The sequence below is a fragment of the Tachysurus vachellii genome, chromosome 3, assembly GCF_030014155.1.
Source record: "Tachysurus vachellii isolate PV-2020 chromosome 3, HZAU_Pvac_v1, whole genome shotgun sequence".
NCBI classification, from domain to species: domain Eukaryota; kingdom Metazoa; phylum Chordata; class Actinopteri; order Siluriformes; family Bagridae; genus Tachysurus; species Tachysurus vachellii.
In genome coordinates, this window is record NC_083462.1 from 4,693,411 (window position 1) to 4,712,740 (window position 19,330).

The 19,330-nt window shown below is 43.7% G+C and overlaps 2 protein-coding genes across 2 annotated transcripts in view; one reads left to right on the forward strand and one right to left on the reverse strand.

Moving 5' to 3' along the window:
• The first annotated feature begins 615 nt into the window (after positions 1 to 615).
• slc25a38a (solute carrier family 25 member 38a) lies at positions 616 to 4,999 on the forward strand. Its single transcript, XM_060865428.1, has 7 exons — positions 616 to 751; positions 2,137 to 2,261; positions 2,521 to 2,605; positions 2,844 to 3,023; positions 3,177 to 3,345; positions 3,523 to 3,689; positions 4,159 to 4,999. The coding sequence occupies exons 1-7, from the start codon at positions 737 to 739 to the stop codon at positions 4,279 to 4,281; spliced, it is 864 nt and encodes a 287-aa protein (XP_060721411.1). The 5' UTR covers positions 616 to 736; the 3' UTR covers positions 4,282 to 4,999.
• A 6,077-nt stretch (positions 5,000 to 11,076) lies between these two features.
• rangap1a (RAN GTPase activating protein 1a) overlaps positions 11,077 to 19,330 on the reverse strand; it is an 11,119-nt gene continuing 2,865 nt past the window's right edge. The window contains exons 5-16 of the mRNA XM_060865435.1: positions 18,913 to 19,092; positions 18,650 to 18,784; positions 18,405 to 18,563; positions 17,995 to 18,108; positions 17,743 to 17,842; positions 17,584 to 17,668; positions 17,309 to 17,477; positions 16,663 to 16,779; positions 16,460 to 16,565; positions 16,213 to 16,301; positions 11,674 to 11,795; positions 11,077 to 11,400 (exon numbers count right to left, since the gene is read on the reverse strand). Of these exons, the coding sequence (XP_060721418.1) occupies positions 11,319 to 11,400; positions 11,674 to 11,795; positions 16,213 to 16,301; positions 16,460 to 16,565; positions 16,663 to 16,779; positions 17,309 to 17,477; positions 17,584 to 17,668; positions 17,743 to 17,842; positions 17,995 to 18,108; positions 18,405 to 18,563; positions 18,650 to 18,784; positions 18,913 to 19,092 (1,458 nt within the window). The 3' untranslated portion in view covers positions 11,077 to 11,318. The remainder of the gene's footprint in view (positions 11,401 to 11,673; positions 11,796 to 16,212; positions 16,302 to 16,459; positions 16,566 to 16,662; positions 16,780 to 17,308; positions 17,478 to 17,583; positions 17,669 to 17,742; positions 17,843 to 17,994; positions 18,109 to 18,404; positions 18,564 to 18,649; positions 18,785 to 18,912; positions 19,093 to 19,330) is intronic.

Consider the following 19,330-nt stretch of genomic DNA (forward strand, 5'->3'; position numbering starts at 1 on the left):
TGTGTTTGTGTACAGTTTGTGTTTTTACACCTTGTACGGTTCGTGACTTTTGCCACGTCTTTATAACATTTTACGAACACTGTCTTAGTCAAAGCACTGGATGTGAAAATATTTGGACTTTATATCTGGAAAGGTTTCAAAACACCAGTTGAAGAAGAAGATCTGGTGATAGTTCAGTTTTGCCTCACAGTTACATGCGCTTCCTTTATTAAACTCTGGGTGTCGCTGTTGTCTGGGGAAAAAAAAAAAAAAAAAGATTCACTCGATTCACTCGATTCACTCGATTCACTAACCAAATTCCGTGTGTGCTTCAACCCGCTTGACCTATAAACCTGATTCTGAAGTGAACAATATATTTTCCTTAATACCTAAAAAAATATATATATTTTATTATCATTGATATAAAAACACCTGAATTTTTACCCTATTTGCTCTTTATAAAGAAATAAAGAAACGCACGAGCTCCAGTCGGGTGTTTAGTTCAGTTAGTTTAAGGTAATTTGCATATCTCTGTCGAAAAGCCAATCAAACGCGGAGTTCTGAGGGCCGGCCCTCCACGCCTCCTCTTGCTCCGCCCCCTCCTCTATTTATACTGAGTCGCACAGTCATCTTACTCCAGTCATCAGTACGAACGTCAGTATGTACAACTAAGTACAAGTAAGTAGTTTGTTTTACTCAGGATAAGCAGAAAAGCCTCAGGAGACACTTCAGCCTGGTTCACGTCTCTGCTGCCATCATGGAGATTTCTGTGGTAAGTGTGTGGCTTGCTTCTATCTATTTATTTATTTATTTATTTATTTAATCATAACAATATCAAGGAGGGGGTCACGGTGTCTTAGTGGTTAGCACGTTCGCCTCACACCTCAGGGTTGTGGGTTCGATTCCCGCCTCCACCTTGTGTGTGTGGAGTTGGCATGTTCTCCCCGTGCCTCGGGGGTTTCCTCCGGGTACTCCGGTTTCCTCCCCCGGTCCAAAGACATGCATGGTAGGTTGATTGGCGTCTCTGGAAAATTGTCCGTAGTGTGTGATTGTGTGAGTGAATGAGAGTGTGTGTGTGTGTGCCCTGCGATGGGTTGGCACGCCGTCCAGGGTGTATCCTGCCTTGATGCCCGATGACGCCTGAGATAGGCACAGGCTCCCCGTGACCCGAGGTAGTTCGGATAAGTGGTAGAAGATGAATGAATGAATGAATGAATGAATGAATGAATGAACAATATCAGGGCTCTCAAGTTTCACCATCTCAGGGCCCCCAGTTTGAGAACCACTGGCCCTAGACTACTTGTTCTGAGCAGGTGTTGTCAGTGAACCAGCTGTAAAACTGTTAGCTAAGTTACAGACACTCATGAGAAACTCATGCTGATGATCTGGGAAACGTCTCTAACAGCAGTCACAATGTCATTGTTTGTGTCAAACAAGTTGTGAATTAGTTGTAACATTACAACAGGAGATCATGACTTACTCTGTGCTCAAAGTGATGCTGAACAATTCCAGGTTATGTTTTTTTTTCATTGGTTGTTGCGTTACAGTATATTACTGTCTCTGGTGGGACGTGTAACATGCTGTCTGTATTTTCAGTTCACTGGAGAGATTTGCTTTATTAAAGTCCCCAAGAATCATTATAACATAAAGTGACAAGTAAACTCTACACAGAGGCAGCCAGTGGGTCAGTCGCTGTTGTGACGGCCTCCCTGTTAGTCATGTGACTGTGTGTGTGTGTGTGTGTGTGTGTGTAGAGGATGTTGTGATTGTAGTGTGTGCTTGTTTGGTCTCTAACGCTCATGCCCAAGAGTACACACTGGGCTAAATGGGGCAGATGTTCCCCCCAGCACTCTTTCAATATTTAACCCTGATGGTGCGTACACACACACACACACACACACACACACACACACACACACACGGCATCATAGACTAGATACTCTCTCAATAGCTTGCTGTGTGTGTGTGTTAGCCTACCAATTGGAAGGTTGTGGGTTCGATTCCTACGTCAACCAAGCTGCCACTGCTGGGCCCCTGAGCAAGGCCCTTAACTCTCAATTGCTCAGTTGTATAAAAATGAGATAAAATGTAAATCGCTCTGGATAAAGACGTCTGCTAATTTTGTGTGTGTGTGTGTGTGTGTGTGTGTGTGTACAGGCTCACCCTGTGATTAAAGCCTTCATGTGTGGTTCTCTGAGTGGAACCTGCTCCGCTCTGCTGTTCCAGCCGCTGGATCTTGTGAAGACGCGTCTACAGACCATACAGAAGAGTGTACATCCTGGGTGAGAGACACACACAAAGTTGTAGAAGTTCTACACAACACAAGATCATTTACCTAAGATAATGGACTGCGCTCTGATTGGTCACCATGAAATTAGGGGTGGGGAGCATGGCGCAGTTGGTTACAGTGAGGAACTGCTGTCCTATTGGTTATATTTCTATCGTGGGTGGGAACCGGAATCTTGAGTGGGTACAGTGGATCTGGTAGGTGGGGCTTCAGTGTGTAACTTGGATCGTGATTGGCTTCTTTCTGTGTTTTAGCTCAGGAAGCGTTGGCATGGTAACCATATTACTCACTGTTGTGAGGACCGAGAATCTGCTAGGTCTTTGGAAGGGAGTATCACCTGTAAGTGACTTACACATACTATAGAGCCAAAAGTATGTGCACCCCTGCCCATCACACCCATATATGATCCCCTAACTTTGAAAAGAATCATGGAACTGATCTTTGAGTAAGATTTGAAATGAGATGTTCAACAAGCAGATAAGGGTGTGAAGATCAGCGGTGCACAAACTTTAGGACATTAAGTACATGAATGTCCTGCATTGTACCAACATTACCTTGGTCTGTGTGTGTGATGTAGTCATTTGTACGATGTATCCCCGGGGTGGGAATCTACTTCAGCACGTACTACAGTGTGAAGCAGCGGTTCTTCGGTGACCGAGCGCCGCGTCCTGTGGAGGCTGTGCTGCTGGGTGCCGGAGCTCGGTGTGTAGCGGGAGTCTGCATGCTGCCAGTTACAGTCATCAAAACACGCTTCGAGGTGCGACTGTGAATCATGACGTGTGTGTGTGTGTGTGTGTGTGTGTGTGTGTACATCTGTTTTACTGTATTGTTTGTGATGAGTGATAAAAATACACACATCACACACACAGAATACATATGAACAGTACTGATGTGTGTGTTGTACATACAGAGCGGGCGTTATAACTACAGCAGTGTAGTAGGAGCTCTGCGCAGTGTGTGTCAGGTGGAGGGGCCGAGAGCGCTGTTCTCCGGGCTCACCGCCACTTTGCTCCGAGATGCTCCCTTCTCTGGGATCTACCTTATGTTCTACAGCCAGGCCAAGAACACACTGCCTCATGGTCAGTACCTGTGTGTGTGTGTGTGAGTGTGTGTGTGTGTGTGTGTGTGTAATATAAAATACAGAAGATACTGAAGGTTGTAAAGACATTTGGCTGGTCCTCACTAAAGCATGTGTGTTTAGTTAAGAGTTTAAATTCTGCCCAGTTTTGAGAGAGCTAACCGTGTGTGTGTTTTAGAGATAAGCGAGTCAGCGTACGCTCCACTGGCTAACTTCAGCTGTGGCGTCGGGGCCGGCGTGTCGGCCTCCCTGCTCACACAGCCTGCAGATGTGGTGAAGACTCACATGCAGGTGAATCCTCAGCAGTTCAGAAGGAGCACAGACGTTCTCACCTACATCTACAAGGTAACTTCTGCTCCCTCCACCTCCATGCTAGTCATATCTGTCTCGCTCGATTGCATGAGTACTGCTATCAGGACAAACACCATGGTGAAATCGGTGACTACGAGACACACACCTCGACGTACTCGTACACAATTAGCCCAGAGTTTGTGATGTCGTGTTTAGCTGAATGGACTTTTTATCCTTTTCAGTTCACATTTACAGTTAAATTGTTAGCCATCGTACTGAGAATTCTGTTCATGCATTAAAAGCTGTTTAAAGTAAATGATCTTTTCACCCTGTAGTTAACAGGACAAAGGTTAATGACGCCATTCACTCGGTCTTGAGATCTCAGCGCTCAGGGTTACTTTAGTACACCGACTGGAACCATGTGATGTTTTAACGTTCGCTCGCTCTCGGTTACGTCATCATAAATGTATGACCTGTTTTCCTAATCTCTGTGTGTGTGTGTGTGTGTGTGTGTGTGGTTCAGGAGCAGGGCTTGTCAGGGTTTTTCCGTGGTGCCGTGCCCCGCTGCCTCCGCAGGACGATGATGGCGGCGATGGCGTGGACCGTGTACGAGCAGCTCATGGCTCGAATGGGCCTCAAATCCTGAGAAAGAGAGACAGAATCAGAAATGAAGAAAAAACAGATAAAAGATGAACAGGGGATTGGAGCAGAGGGTGAAACGGAGAGGAGACTGAAATATGAAGCCATCGTTTGCTGAGGATTCTGAGAGAGCGCAGGAGTCGGAGAACGAACGCTTCAGGTTCGGTAAACGCCTGGAAACTCCGTCGTCGTGTGAGGAGGAGGGAAAACGTTCTTCAGCTTTGCCATTGTTCCTTTGTCTAAAGTCTGAACGTGCAAAAAGGTTTGATTGAATAAAGACAAGAAAATGTGAACAAAAGCAAACTGTCAGAACAGCTTACGGCAGCTATAAACGCTCTTTCCCTCAGCAGTCAGAACGCTGGAGCCTCCTTAGTAAATGTTATAAATGTTAAACTCCTTCTGTTAAACTCTGACAGAAAGTTAATGGAACAGCGTCTGGCCAATCAGAATTCAGAGAATTCATCGCTAGCGTATTTGATGTAGAACAGAGCTGTGATGTGACATTTCAGTCGTGTGTGTGTGTGTGTGTGTGTGTGTGTGTGTGTGTGTGTGTGTGTGTGTGTGTGTGTGTGTGTGTGTGTGTGTGTGTATCAATACAAGAAGAAAATGTCTCAGGATAATAATTTATTCCTTTTATTATAACATTGAAGTAAGTTATATTAATATATTGATTATTTTTTTACACGTCCGCTTTCTAACCTGCTAATAAAAGATGAATTAATTTATCATCCTTGTGGTTATTTCGTTCGATTCCCGCCTCCACCTTGTGTGTGTGGAGTTTGCATGTTCTCCCCGTGCCTCGGGGGTTTCCTCCGGGTACTCCGGTTTCCTCCCCCGGTCCAAAGACATGCATGGTAGGTTGATTAGCATCTCTGGAAAATTGTCCGTAGTGTGTGATTGTGTGAGTGAATGAGTGTGTGTGTGTGCCCTGTGATGGGTTGGCACTCCGTCCAGGGTGTATCCTGCCTTGATGCCCGATGACGCCTGAGATAGGCACAGGCTCCCCGTGACCCGAGGTAGTTCGGATAAGCGGTAGAAGATGACTGAATGAGTGAGAGAGTGAGTGAGTGAGGGTGGTTATTTCCAGCCCCAGACATGTTAACCTGACCTACAGATAAACCTCTGGTTGTTACAGAAGCGTTATCCAGCAGGAACTGGGATCTTATCAGAGAGAGGTTTCTGCTTCACTGGTGTGTCTGCGTGCGCAGTTTGACACATGAATAAAAACATCTGGCTGAATTTCAGAACATCATGTAAACACTTGTGACTTCAGGATTGTGACTATGTTGACTTTTATATATGTAGTAGTGAGAACAAAAACACTTAGTAAATCCCTCATGAGCCTGTTACTAATAATAGTGTTTTTTAGATGTAGTTTTAGTAGCAGTAAATATTTAAAGTGTTAGTAATTGCATGAGTTTTAACAGCAGCAGAACATTTATTGGTGTTTGTGGTAGGTTTAGAAGCAATAGTTGTTCTTTTCATAATAGGTTCACACTAGTAGTGTTAGCTTTTAGAAATAGCTGTAGTTTATTTGTAAAAAGTAGCTTGTGTTAGTTTTAGTAGCAGAACTGTGCATCTTTAGCTGTTCAGTTTTAGTAATAATAGTTTTTTTTGTATTAGTACTTTTAGTAATAGTTTTACTAGCTGTAGTTCAGTCGGTTTAGAAGCAGTATTTTTTTAATAGTAGTATTAGTTTAGTTAATGTTAGTATTAGCAGTTTCAGGAAATTGTTAGCAGTTGTTTAGTATTAAGAAGTTTTTGTAGTAGTTTGTTTTACATCATAACAAAAATGGTAAAAACCTTTCGACTCTCATCCGAGGTGGTTTATCAGAGGAGGACGTGAACCACGGAGCAGACTGCAAAACACTCACTGCTTAACACGTACATCAAATCTTCTGTTTATGAAATATGAACAGATCTGAAAGTGTTTTCATTTTCAGCTACGGGTTTTGCAGCAATACGATTTCAATAAACTCAACCGTAAAAGGAGACGACTACGTTTTTTTATTATTATTATTATTTATTGATTTTTACTAAAAATTGTTCCTGAAATTGACGTTTTCTCAGACTGTATTACATCAAAGACAATCCCATATGTGGGTATGTGGGTACGTGGGTAACACACCGATATGTGTTAAGTATTAGATGTTACACAAGGTGTTAAGTATTAGATGTTACACAAGGTGTTAAGAATTAGATGTTACACAAAGTGTTAAGTATTAGATGTTATACAAAATGTTAATAATTGGATGTTACACACAGTGTTAAGTATTAGATGTTACACATGGTGTTAAGTATTAGATGTCACACAAAGTGTTAAGTATTAGATGCTACACAAAGTGTAAAGTATTAGATGTTACACAAGGTGTTAAGAATTAGATGTTACACAAGGTGTTAAGTATTAGATGTTACACACGGTGTTACGTATTAGATGTTACACACAGTGTTAAGTATTAGATGTTACACAAAGTGTTAAGTATTAGATGTTACACAAAGTGTTAAGTATTAGATGTTACACAAAGTGTAAAGTATTAGATGTTACACACGGTGTTACGTATTAGATGTTACACACAGTGTTAAGTATTAGATGTTACACAAAGTGTTAAGTATTAGATGTTACACAAAGTGTTAAGTATTAGATGTTACACATGGTGTTAAGTATTAGATGTTACACAATGTGAGAAACAGAGAAAACACAAACAGGTCAAATCTCAGGGGTTTATTTCCTTCATTGTAAATATTATAAACTTTTATTTATTTCCAATTTAAATGAAGGACTCCAGACTTTCAACGTGATCCAAAAGCAAAATCTCCGTCACTGATTCTTCATTCCATTCTCATGAAAATTTCTGGCTCCAAATTTAGTTCACCTCCATATGAATATTCCAGAAAGTAGCTGAAGCATTCACACCTGCTAGCACGTAAACCACTCTGACGTCCTTAATCCAGAGTGACTTACATTTTATCTCTATTTTATACAACTGACCAATTGAGGGTTAAGGGCCTTGCTCAGGGGCCCAGCAGTGGCAGCTTGGTGGACGTAGGAATCGAACTCACAACCTTCCGATTGGTAGCCCAACACCTTAAACACTAGACTACCACAGACCTGATAGACATCTCGGTCTACAGTGAGGAATAGATACATTGCTTTAAAACCGTTCATGCTAGCAGTAAAGCTAATCGTTTAAAAAGATTAGCGGTCAGATTTCTGCTCATTTCATGACATAAACGAGTTCATTTATTAATGAGACGTTTTTCTTCCTTGGTGGCTCCCTGGTGAAGGTTCAGGGCTGTGATGTAAATTAGTAATTAACATCTGGTTATGTGACGTGTGTGACGTCTAGCTGAATTCCCGTATCGGACACTCGACACGCACCATGTCCTCGTCGTTATCATGCGTTCAGGGTTTTTACAGACACTGATAAGAGGACAGAACTGAACACACTCCTCTCTCACACACTCACACAGAGGAAACACATGACACAGCAATAGTTAGTCTTTCTCAAACGTTGCTTTGAAAGATTAAGAGCACCAGACTTAATAAATATTATAAATGTTAATAAACGTCTCAGAGAACATTTCTCTGTACCAGTGACTATACTGTACGTTCATCCCTGTGCGAGTCATTACTATAGAAAAGATAAAGGGACTAGAACAAGTACATTAAATAATTATAAATAAACAAACACGTGACTTGCGGCTGTTAGAGCTGCTGTGTTAGAAAACTAATCAACACCTTCTAACCAATCAGAATCCAGGATTTAACAGCGTAGGTTTAAATACGCTGTAAGTTCTAATAAGGTCCTGAAGAGCAATTACTTTTAGTTCTTTTACAGCAAACATACACATCTAGTTGGGTGTTAATTTATTCATCTTGTATCTATGTATTTTTTATTTTTACCCTCTGAAGTAACGTGTGGAGGTGAAACGTACTGAACTGAGTCACTGAACACACATTGCATCCAGAATGTTCTGTTATTCAGCAAACAGACGTGACAAAGTTCAGGGTCTTTCGCAGAAGACCTGCCGTCTCCCATTGTCTTAATATGGTCTTTGTCTTAATATGGACACTCCATCCCGTGGTGTCTTAATATGGGCCAGCCGTCCGTCACACACTGAGGCACCGAGTGAGAGTGTGTGATAGGGTATGTGAGGGGCATCTAGTGGTGCAGCGCTGTAATGACAAGCCTGTAGTTGGCATGCCACATGTGAGTGGAGGAAAGTTCATCAATTCAGCTCAGGCTATTAACAACAGGGGGTTGTACTCCAGGGTGGGCAAGAAGAAGCCTCAGGATGGGCAACGCTGGGCAATAAGAAGCCTCAGGATGGGCAACGATGGGCAAGAAGAAGCCTCAGGATGGGCAATGATGGGCAATAAGAAGCCTCAGGATGGGCAACGATGGGCAAGAAGAAGTCTCAGGATGTTCAAGAAGAAGCCTCAGGATGGGCAAGAAGAAGCCTCAGGATGGGCAAGAAGAAGCCTCAGGATGGGCAATGATGGGCAAGAAGAAGCCACAGGATGGGCAATGATGGGCAATAAGAAGCCCCAGGATGGGCAACGCTGGGCAATAAGAAACCTCAGGATGGGCAACGCTGGGCAAGAAGAAGCCTCAGGATGGGCAATGATGGGCAAGAAGAAGCCACAGGATGGGCAATGATGGGCAATAAGAAGCCCCAGGATGGGCAACGATGGGCAATAAGAAGCCTCAGGATGGGCAACGATGGGCAATAAGAAGCCTCAGGATGGGCAACGATGGGAAATAAGAAGCCTCAGGATGGGCAACAATGGGCAATAAGAAGCCTCAGGATGGGCAACGATGGGCAAGAAGAATCTGCATCAGGGTTTGTTTGAAGCTACCTCAGCATGGACAAGAAAACACCACAGCCACCCTGAGGCTTTTAAATTCCAGGGTGAGCAAGCAAGTGGGAGCAAATGTAGGAAAGTATTTTCTTTATATATCTTTTTCTTCTTTGGTCTTTTCCTGTTCTGGGTCACCACATCTGTTTCCACCTAACTCTATCCTCATCATCCTCATCATACTCTACTCTCACAGCAGTTACCTTCATGTCCTCATTAAACACATCCATATATCTCCTCTTTGTTCTTCATCTTGACCTCTTACCTGCAGCTCCATCTCCAACATCCTTCTACCAATATAACCATCTCCCTCCTCTGTACATGTCCAAACCATCTCAATCTAGTCTCTCTGTCCTTGTCCCCAAAACAGCCAACCTGAGCCGTCCCTCTGATGTCCTCGTTATTAATCCTGTCCATCCTCGTCACTCCTAAAGAGAACCTCAACATCCTCATCTCTGCTACCTCCATCTCTGTTACTGTCAAGTCACATGATAAATTTGTCACATTTTATTCCTGATACAACCCGCTCTATTTTTCCGGGCTCGGGGCCGAGGCAGAAGTCACTGGCTTGCAACTATCCTCATCCACAGGAAATAATGTGAAAACATTCTTCCAGGCTAATAAATAACGAAATAAATCATGATGTGAGGTTACTGAGAAATAAATCAACCTGAGTCTGGTCATTGATTAATGTCCTAGACCAGGACACGTCAGAGTGTTTTACACCTTACATGGAGGCTGAAATATTAGTCTGAATCGACTTAAAAATGGGAAACGAAATGACATGAATAGAATTAAAGAAGTTGCAAAATTGTCAGTGAGCTTTCACAAGCTAGTTTGTGAGCTTGGGCAAAAAAACAAGCACTAAAATCACACACACACACACGCACATACATATACACACACACAAACACACACACACAATCACACACACGTACTGAGTACTGGTACTGAGTCACTGAACACACATTGCATCCAAAACGTTCCATCACTCAGCAAACAGACGTGACAAAGTTCAGGGTCTTTCGCAGAAGACCTGCCGTCTCCCATTGTCTTAATATGGTCTTTGTCTTAATATGGACACTCCATCCCGTGGTGTCTTAATATGGGCCAGCCGTCCGTCACACACCGAGCATGTGTGTGTGTGTGTGTGGGGTAGCATTACAGTGCCATCTAGTGGTTGAGCTAGTGGTGCAACTTGTGGTTATATCTCACACATATTCCCTGTCCAAATAGAGTTTGCATGTACAGTACGTTCTCACACAGCATTTACAATTTTAAACCTAAATAAAATAATAAACACTGCAATGACACCATGAAGCCATTTACAGTATTTACAGCCAGTAATGTCTGAGAAACGAGCTTCCTGTTCACACTTACGTTATAGCAGCTATAAACACAGTAACAAATATCCGGCGTATACGTGCAGCACAGTGGGATGTTCGACGGCATTAAAAGTCGCTACATTTCAGTACATACTAAACTGAAGCCGTTAGCTAATTAACACGTGCGTTAAAAGCAGCACACGTTTAGCTTTTAGCACAATGCAGTTACGATAGAGCTCCACTTACCAGACAGTTTGTCGTCTTGGAGGGACGTAAAGAAAGACCAAAACATAAAAACAATCTAATTGTGGAAACCGTAGCGTCCTGTCTTTCGTCTTGAGCGCCGTATCGATGTTTATAATCCAAACGATCTCTCTGAAGCTCTCGGCTAACCCGCTACGCTGCTACAACGCGATTGACCCACGATTTAGCCAAGCGAAACGATTCGTCCAACAAGTGATCAAACTAGTCAAATGTTATCGACGCACCTTCTCACCCATAAGATGATCTTAATTAAAGATAAAGAATATTTATTGTGTACTACAGGTGTGACTTAAGGCACCAGGTTACTGTCTTTGTATTTAATCACAAGCTTTACAATGAATGAGTGAAAAGATTCCAGAAAAAAAAGAGCACAGAAAACTTTTATTTTTGTAGGTTGTACTTTTACATAGACCTGTTTTATTAATCATGCTGAGATGAGTTCATTACGTGTGTGTGAAGTCCTGAAGTCCTGTAGGAGATGCTGTTAAAACATTAACTTTCAGTCCCAATATCCTCCAACACAAAAAGGTATGAGAGACATCCAGAGAGAGAGAGAGTGTGTGTGTGTGTGTGTGTGTGTGGGGGGGGGTGTCTTTAGCTCTCAGGCAGCAGTCTCTGCAGAGTGGTGCGAAGGCTGTCTCGAGCGCTGATGCATGAGTCCAAGGACTTGTTTTGTCTAGAAGAAAGACACAGAGGAGAGAGAGAGAGAGAGAGAGAGAGAGAGAGAACACGTAGAGGAGAGAGAGAGAGAACACATAGAGGAGAGAGAGAGAGAGACGGACACACAGACAGAAGCAAGTTTGTAAACTAACGGCTCCTGATCATCACGGCTAGTGGAGCTTTGCTGTTAACAGTCTTAATGGTGAGCTGTTGTTGTTTTAAGTCCATTATGTGTGTGTGTGTGTGTGTGTGTGTGTGTGTGTGTGTGTGTGTGTGTGTGTGTGTGTACCTGGACAAAAAGGCATGCAGCACAACAATGTGCTCTTTAGGGAAATACTTCTGCTGCACCGCGTGCTCCAAACACTGCAGGTGACCTGGTACGACCGGCACGGGTTTTAATTTGTCCTCACTCTGAAAAAAAAAAAAAAAAAAACACACAATATGAAGTCAAAAATAACAGTGTATGTATATTTACCTTTGTCACAGCATTCAGAAGATTAAGTGGTGTGTGTCTGTGTGTGTGTGGTGTGTGTGTGTGTGTGGTTCCAAAATACAGACAACATATAAATTGTCCCACAAGGGAGAAAAATACACTGGATCATTGCTACACACTAAGGACGCATGTCGCTCTGTACCCAGGGCAGCCTTGGGGAACTCTGATCACTCTTGGTTCATCTTATTCCAACATACAGGCAGAAACATCCACTGTCTGTAGTAAAAACAGTGAAGAGACGGACCAGTGAGGCAAAGCAGGAACTACAAGACTGTTTTGACTGCACTGATTGGAGTATCTTTGAGGCTTGAACTGACAGCCTGGATGAACTGACTGACACCGTGACATCGTACATCAGTTTTTGTGAAGACGTTTGTGTGCCAACCAAAACCTTCTGCTAATACAGTAACAACAAGCCACGGTTCACAGTCAGAAACCAGAAACCGGGCAGGAAACATCACCACTGACCCCTCACACCCTGGACACAACCTCTTTCAGCTCCTTGTTTACTAAAACTTCCAGACACAGGAACAGTTTGTTTCCCCAGACAATCACCCTGATTAACACCTCACCATAATTATAATCACTGCTTCATATCTATAAGTGCTGCATTATCAGGACTGTCAGTCATCACATCATCTGTATATATTACACACACTACTGCTGCTGTATAGTGTACAAAAAACACAAAACTGTACAATATTGTTATTTACACTTCTCACACTTTATGTACATAACTGATCTGTTATATATTCTGTATTTATATTTAATACTCATTCTGTCTGTATTGTATCTCATCGTCTGTCTTGTCTCGTATAGTATTGTGTTATTTATGTGTGTATTGTGTAGTATAGTGTTATTTATGTGTGTGTTGTATAGTATAGTGTTATTTATGTGTGTATTGTATAGTATAGTGTTATTTATGTGTGTATTGTATAGTATAGTGTTATTTATGTGTGTATTGTATAGTATAGTGTTATTTATGTGTGTATTGTATAGTATAGTGTTATTTATGTGTGTATTGTATAGTATAGTGTTATTTATGTGTGTATTGTATAGTATAGTGTTATTTATGTGTGTATTGTATAGTATAGTGTTATTTATGTGTGTATTGTATAGTATAGTGTTATTTATGTGTGTATTGTATAGTATTGTGTTATTTATGTCTGTACCTTTGAGAGTCACAAACTGCTGGAAACAAATTCCTTGTGTGTGTCAACACACTTGGCTAATAAATCTGATTCTGATTCTGGTGTGTGTGTGTGTACTGTGTATGTGTGTGTGTGTGTACTGTGTATGTGTTGTACCTTTAATAGACCAAGCATCACTAGTAATGCAGAGATGAAACTAATGTGTGTGTGTGGTGTGTGTGTGGGGCAGGTGGTGCGGGGGTGTGGTGTGTTTGTGTGTGTACTGTGTATGTGTGGTATGTGTGTGTGTGTACTGTGTATGTACTGTGTAAGTGTGGTGTGTGTGTGTACTGTGTATGTGTTGTACCTTTAATAGACCAAGCATCACTAGTAACGCAGAGATGAAACTAATGTGTGTGTGTGGTGTGTGTGTGGGGCAGGTGGTGCGGGGGTGTGGTGTGTTTGTGTGTGTACTGTGTATGTGTGGTATGTGTGTGTGTGTACTGTGTATGTACTGTGTAAGTGTGGTGTGTGTGTGTACTGTGTATGTGTTGTACCTTTAATAGACCAAGCATCACTAGTAACGCAGAGATGAAACTAATGTGTGTGTGTGTGGTGTGTGTGGGGCAGGTGGTGCGGGGGTGTGGTGTGGGGTGTGTATGTGTGGTGTGTGTGTGTGTGTACTGTGTATGTGTGGTATGTGTGGTGTGTGTGTGGTGTGTACTGTGTATGTGTGGTGTGTTTGTGTACTGTGTATGTGTGGTGTGTGTGTACTGTGTATGTGTGGTGTGTGTGTGTGTGTGGTGTGTACTGTGTATGTGTGGTGTGTGTGTGTGGTGTGTGTGTACTGTGTATGTACTGTGTATGTTTGGTGTGTGTGTACTGTGTATGTGTGGTGTGTGTGTACTGTGTATGTGTGGTGTGTGTGTGTGTGTGGTGTGTACTGTGTATGTGTGGTGTGTGTGTGTGGTGTGTGTGTACTGTGTATGTACTGTGTATGTTTGGTGTGTGTGTGTACTGTGTATGTGTGGTATGTGTGTGTGTAGTGTGTGTGTATTGTGTATGTACTGTGTATGTGTGGTGTGTGTATACTGTGTATGTGTGGTATGTGTGTGTGTGTGTGGTGTGTGTGTACTGTGTATGTACTGTGTATGTGTGGTATGTGTGGTGTGTGTGTACTGTGTATGTGGTGTGTGTGTGTACTGTGTATGTGTGGTATGTGTGTGTACTGTGTATGTGTGGTATGTGTGTACTGTGTATGTGTGGTATGTGTGGTGTGTGTGTGTGTGTGTGGGGTGTGTGTGTGTGGTGTGTGTGTGTACTGTGTATGTGTGGTGTGTGTGTGTACTGTGTATGTGTGGTACGTGTGTGTGTGGGGTGTGTGTGTACTGTGTATGTGTGGTATGTGTGTGTACTGTGTATGTGGTGTGTGTGTGTACTGTGTATGTGTGGTATGTGTGTGTACTGTGTATGTGTGGTATGTGTGGTGTGTGTGTGTACTGTGTATGTGTGGTATGTGTGGTGTGTGTGTGGTGTGTGTGTGTACTGTGTATGTGTGGTGTGTGTGTACTGTGTATGTGTGGTATGTGTGGTGTGTGTGTGTACGTGTGGTGTGTGTGTGGTGTGTGTGTGTACTGTGTATGTGTGGTGTGTTTGTGGTGTGTGTGTGGTGTGTTTGTGTACTGTTTATGTGTGTACTGTGTATGTGTGGTATGTGTGTGGGGTGTGTGTGTGGTGTACTGTGTATGTGTGGTGTGTGTGTGTACTGTGTATGTGTGGTGTGTGTGTGTACTGTGTATGTGTGGTGTGTGTGTACTGTGTATGTGTGGTGTGTGTGTTCTGTGTATGTGTGGTGTGTGTGTGTGTACTGTGTATGTGTGGTATGTGTGTGTGTGTGTACTGTGTATGTGTGTGTGTGTGTACTGTGTATGTGTGGTATGTGTGTGTGTGTGTGGTGTGTGTGTGTACTGTGTATGTGTGGTATGTGTGTGTGTGTGTGTACTGTGTATGTGTGGTATGTGTGTGTGTGGTGTGTGTGTGTACTGTATGTGTGGTGTGTGTGTGTGTACTGTGTATGTGTGGTATGTGTGTGTGTGTGTACTGTGTATGTGTGTGTGTGTGTACTGTGTATGTGTGGTGTGTGTGTGTACTGTGTATGTGTGGTACGTGTGTGTGTGGGGTGTGTGTGTACTGTGTATGTGTGGTATGTGTGTGTACTGTGTATGTGGTGTGTGTGTGTACTGTGTATGTGTGGTATGTGTGTGTACTGTGTATGTGTGGTATGTGTGGTGTGTGTGTGTACTGTGTATGTGTGGTATGTGTGGTGTGTGTGTGGTGTGTGTGTGTACTGTGTATGTGTGGTGTGTGTGTACTGTGTATGTGTGGTATGTGTGGTGTGTGTGTGTACGTGTGGTGTGTGTGTGGTGTGTGTGTGTACTGTGTATGTGTGGTGTGTTTGTGGTGTGTGTGTGGTGTGTTTGTGTACTGTTTATGTGTGTACTGTGTATGTGTGGTATGTGTGTGGGGTGTGTGTGTGGTGTACTGTGTATGTGTGGTGTGTGTGTGTACTGTGTATGTGTGGTGTGTGTGTGTACTGTGTATGTGTGGTGTGTGTGTACTGTGTATGTGTGGTGTGTGTGTGTACTGTGTATGTGTGGTGTGTGTGTGTACTGTGTATGTGTGGTATGTGTGTGTGTGTGTACTGTGTATGTGTGTGTGTGTGTACTGTGTATGTGTGGTATGTGTGTGTGTGTGTGGTGTGTGTGTGTACTGTGTATGTGTGGTATGTGTGTGTGTGTGTACTGTGTATGTGTGGTATGTGTGTGTGTGGTGTGTGTGTGTACTGTATGTGTGGTGTGTGTGTGTGTACTGTGTATGTGTGGTATGTGTGTGTGTGTGTACTGTGTATGTGTGTGTGTGTGTACTGTGTATGTGTGGTATGTGTGTGTGTGTGTGGTGTGTGTGTGTACTGTGTATGTGTGGTATGTGTGTGTGTACTGTATGTGTGGTGTGTGTGTGTGTACTGTGTATGTGTGGTATGTGTGTGTGTGTGTACTGTGTATGTGTGTGTGTGTGTGTACTGTGTATGTGTGGTATGTGTGTGTGTGTGTGGTGTGTGTGTGTACTGTGTATGTGTGGTATGTGTGTGTGTGGTGTGTGTGTGTGGTGTGTGTGTGTGGTGTGTGTGTGTGTGTACATGTTGTACCTTTAATAGACCAAGCATCACTAGTAACGCAGAGATGAAACTAAATGTCTGGACTGATGGAGTTGAAAAGGCTTTACTCAAAACAGCATCTGGAAATAAACACACACACACACACACACACACACACACACACACACACACACACACACACACACACACACACACACACACACTACTGCTTTAGAACTACATACACTACAGTTCAGATCTCTATAAAAGCAGGATGGAGAGATACTGTGTTCAGTACCAACACTCTCCAGCACTGCTGTCTTCACGTCAGGATCACGCTCCTTATGCACGGACGAGATCTTCAGGAAGGCTTCTACAGTCTTACTCACATCTGTCACGTCCACCTACACACACACACACACACACACACACACATCCTGTATAATAATAACTCATGGTGGTATCTCGGTGTCTATTTCTTAAAGTTTTACTCCTACAGACCTGTTTCTGGAGCAGTTGGACTCTCTGGTCACCGAGCCGCAGTAGTTTTTCTGGAGACGGGAAACAGAGGAAGGACGAGACGTCTGGAGGACGAGGGGCTGAAGGTGGAGTCGATATCTGCGCACACACACAAACACACACATGCTTATTTATCTAAAGGGAGTGAGGAGTCTAAGAGTAAATGTATGCAAAATGTAGTCTCACTAAAGGGGGCGTGTCCACTGCATGAAAGGGGCGTGTCTTGTGTATTAGTCTCACTAAAGTGGGCGTGTCTTGTGTATTAGTCTCACTAAAGGGGGCGTGTCTTGTGTATTAGTCTCACTAAAGGGGCGTGTCTTGTGTATTAGTCTCACTAAAGGGGGCGTGTCTTGTGTATTAGTCTCACTAAAGGGGGCGTGTCTTGTGTGTTAGTCTCACTAAAGGGGGCGTGTCTTGTGTGTTAGTCTCACTAAAGGGGGCGTGTCTTGTGTATTAGTCTCACTAAAGGGGGCGTGTCTTGTGTATTAGTCTCACTAAAGGGGGCGTGTCTTGTGTATTAGTCTCACTAAAGGGGGCGTGTCTTGTGTATTAGTCTCACTAAAGGGGGCGTGTCTTGTGTATTAGTCTCACTAAAGGGGGCGTGTCTTGTGCATCGTAAAACAAGAACCTGTGTGAGAGAGCTGGGCTCGTCTTCTCCGTCTTCCTCGTCGTCCTCCTCCTCGTCCTCATCTTCCTCGTCCTCTTCCTCCTCCTTGTTCTCGTCCTCATCATCTTCCTCCTCCTCTTCATCATCTTCGCCATCATCGTAGTCATCCTCCGGCTCTCCTTCGTCGTCGCTGTACACGGAGTGAGGGAATGTTTGGGAGCACAGGAAGTGAGGTCACGGCGTTCTTCAGTCAGTTTATAATCTTTAGAATGTTTTATTGTATAAACGTCGTGTACCTCAGAGAGGCCAGTAGGTCTCCCATGTTCATGTTCTGCATGAGCTCCCGGAGGTTTTCACACCCTTCCTCACCAATACAGTTACCTACACACACACACACACACATCGTTAATATATATTAAACATTTTAAAAGCACACTCAGGTCTCTGTACGTTACCATTGAGGTCGAGTTTCTCCAGCTGGTCTTTGTGCTTCACTGCTTTAGCGACTTCCAGAGCTGCTTCTTCTGCGATCTCCCCGAACGACAGATTCAGCTCCTAATATAATAAGTAAAGAGAACTTCTATAGACCCTTACTTACATTTACATGTACACCAGTAGAGTGATTCCAGCTTCTCCCAGTTACTATAAACCCATCTATAGTCCACTGATTAGCATTTGAGCCACTGATCTAATGAGATTTTACGTACCTTGAGAATCGGAAGGCCGTCTTTCAGAGTCTCGGCTAAGGCTAAGGCTCCTTCAGAGCGAACCAAACAGTCGCCAAAGTTTATCACCTGCACGCTGCGGAGGTGCTTCAGGGCCTGACACACACACACACACACACACATTTGCAGTGACACTACTTACAGCATTATCTATAATCCTTTGTGACCAACAGATTACTGAATCATCGGTTCCTCGTATTTCTCTTCCTAATTTAGGAGGATGAAAGTATTTTCCTGATGATTAGCGCCACGATTACGCCGACGATCTCCTTAAAAACTCGGACTAATTCTATTCATTGCTCCTAAAGTCTTGTTCGCTTTTTGTCATTATATCTGATTAGAGGAAGGCATGCGGAACAATGTGATGATGATGATGATGATGAAGTTCACACCTGCGCCATGGCAACGGCTCCTTTCTTGGTGAAGGTGTTGTCGTTGAGGTTGAGTACTCGAAGCAGGAGGTTGTGCTGCACGGCGTCGGCGAGAGCCGTCACTCCGGGGTGGTTGATGCCATTCTGAGGCATGTGGATCTCCTCCAGGCTGCCGATCAACTGCGGGCATGAAGATATAATATTTTTGTAACAGCAACATATAAAAGTGTCATTAAGACAGGTCGAGGTTTGTTAGTTCACGTTACTTGGAAGGCTTGAGCCAGCGCCGTGGCTCCGTCGTTCTCCAGCCTGTTCCTCCCTGCGATGAAGACCTTCAGCCTCAGAGGAGTGCCGAGTTTACTGGACTCTTTGTGGCACTGCGTCAGGGCCGCTGCCAGGATCTGGTGACGTGGAAGTGAATCATAAGGACATAATTTAGTGCTGTGACAAATACCACTGATACCACAGAAGGCTGTTGGAACAACAGCTGTGCACACACGTGTAAAAAGCACCTTGACGTTTCTCTCACCTTTCCGCCCCCGATGCCCATGCCGCAGTTGTTAAGCCTCAGCTCCTGCAGTGTGTGACACGCTGAGCTCTTCAACAGAGTCTCGATGCCTCTCACGCCATCGGGTCCGAACGCGTTATCGCTCAGATCGAGCACCTTTAACCGAGCGCCGGCGGATATCAGAGCCGCACCAAGAGATGTCTGGGGAGAGAGAGAGAGAGAGAGAGAGAGAGAGAGAGAGAGAGAGAGAGAGAGAGAGAAGGAGAGACAAAATGAGCAAGAGAGAGAAATGAGAGCGAGTGAGAGAGAAGGAGAGAGAGAGAGAGGACGAGAGAGAGAGAGAGAACAAGAGAGAGAGAGAGAGAGAGAGAGAGAGAGAGAGAGAGAGAGAGAAGGAGAGAGAGAGAGAGAAATATGAGAGAGAGAGAGGAGAGAGAGA

Bases quoted from the DNA above. Each gene is read 5' to 3' on its own strand.
- slc25a38a (XM_060865428.1), top strand. The intron at 2,262-2,520 runs GTGAGAGACACA...TCTGTGTTTTAG, and splicing joins CAGAAGAGTGTACATCCTGG to CTCAGGAAGCGTTGGCATGG. The intron at 3,346-3,522 runs GTCAGTACCTGT...TGTGTGTTTTAG, and splicing joins CAAGAACACACTGCCTCATG to AGATAAGCGAGTCAGCGTAC.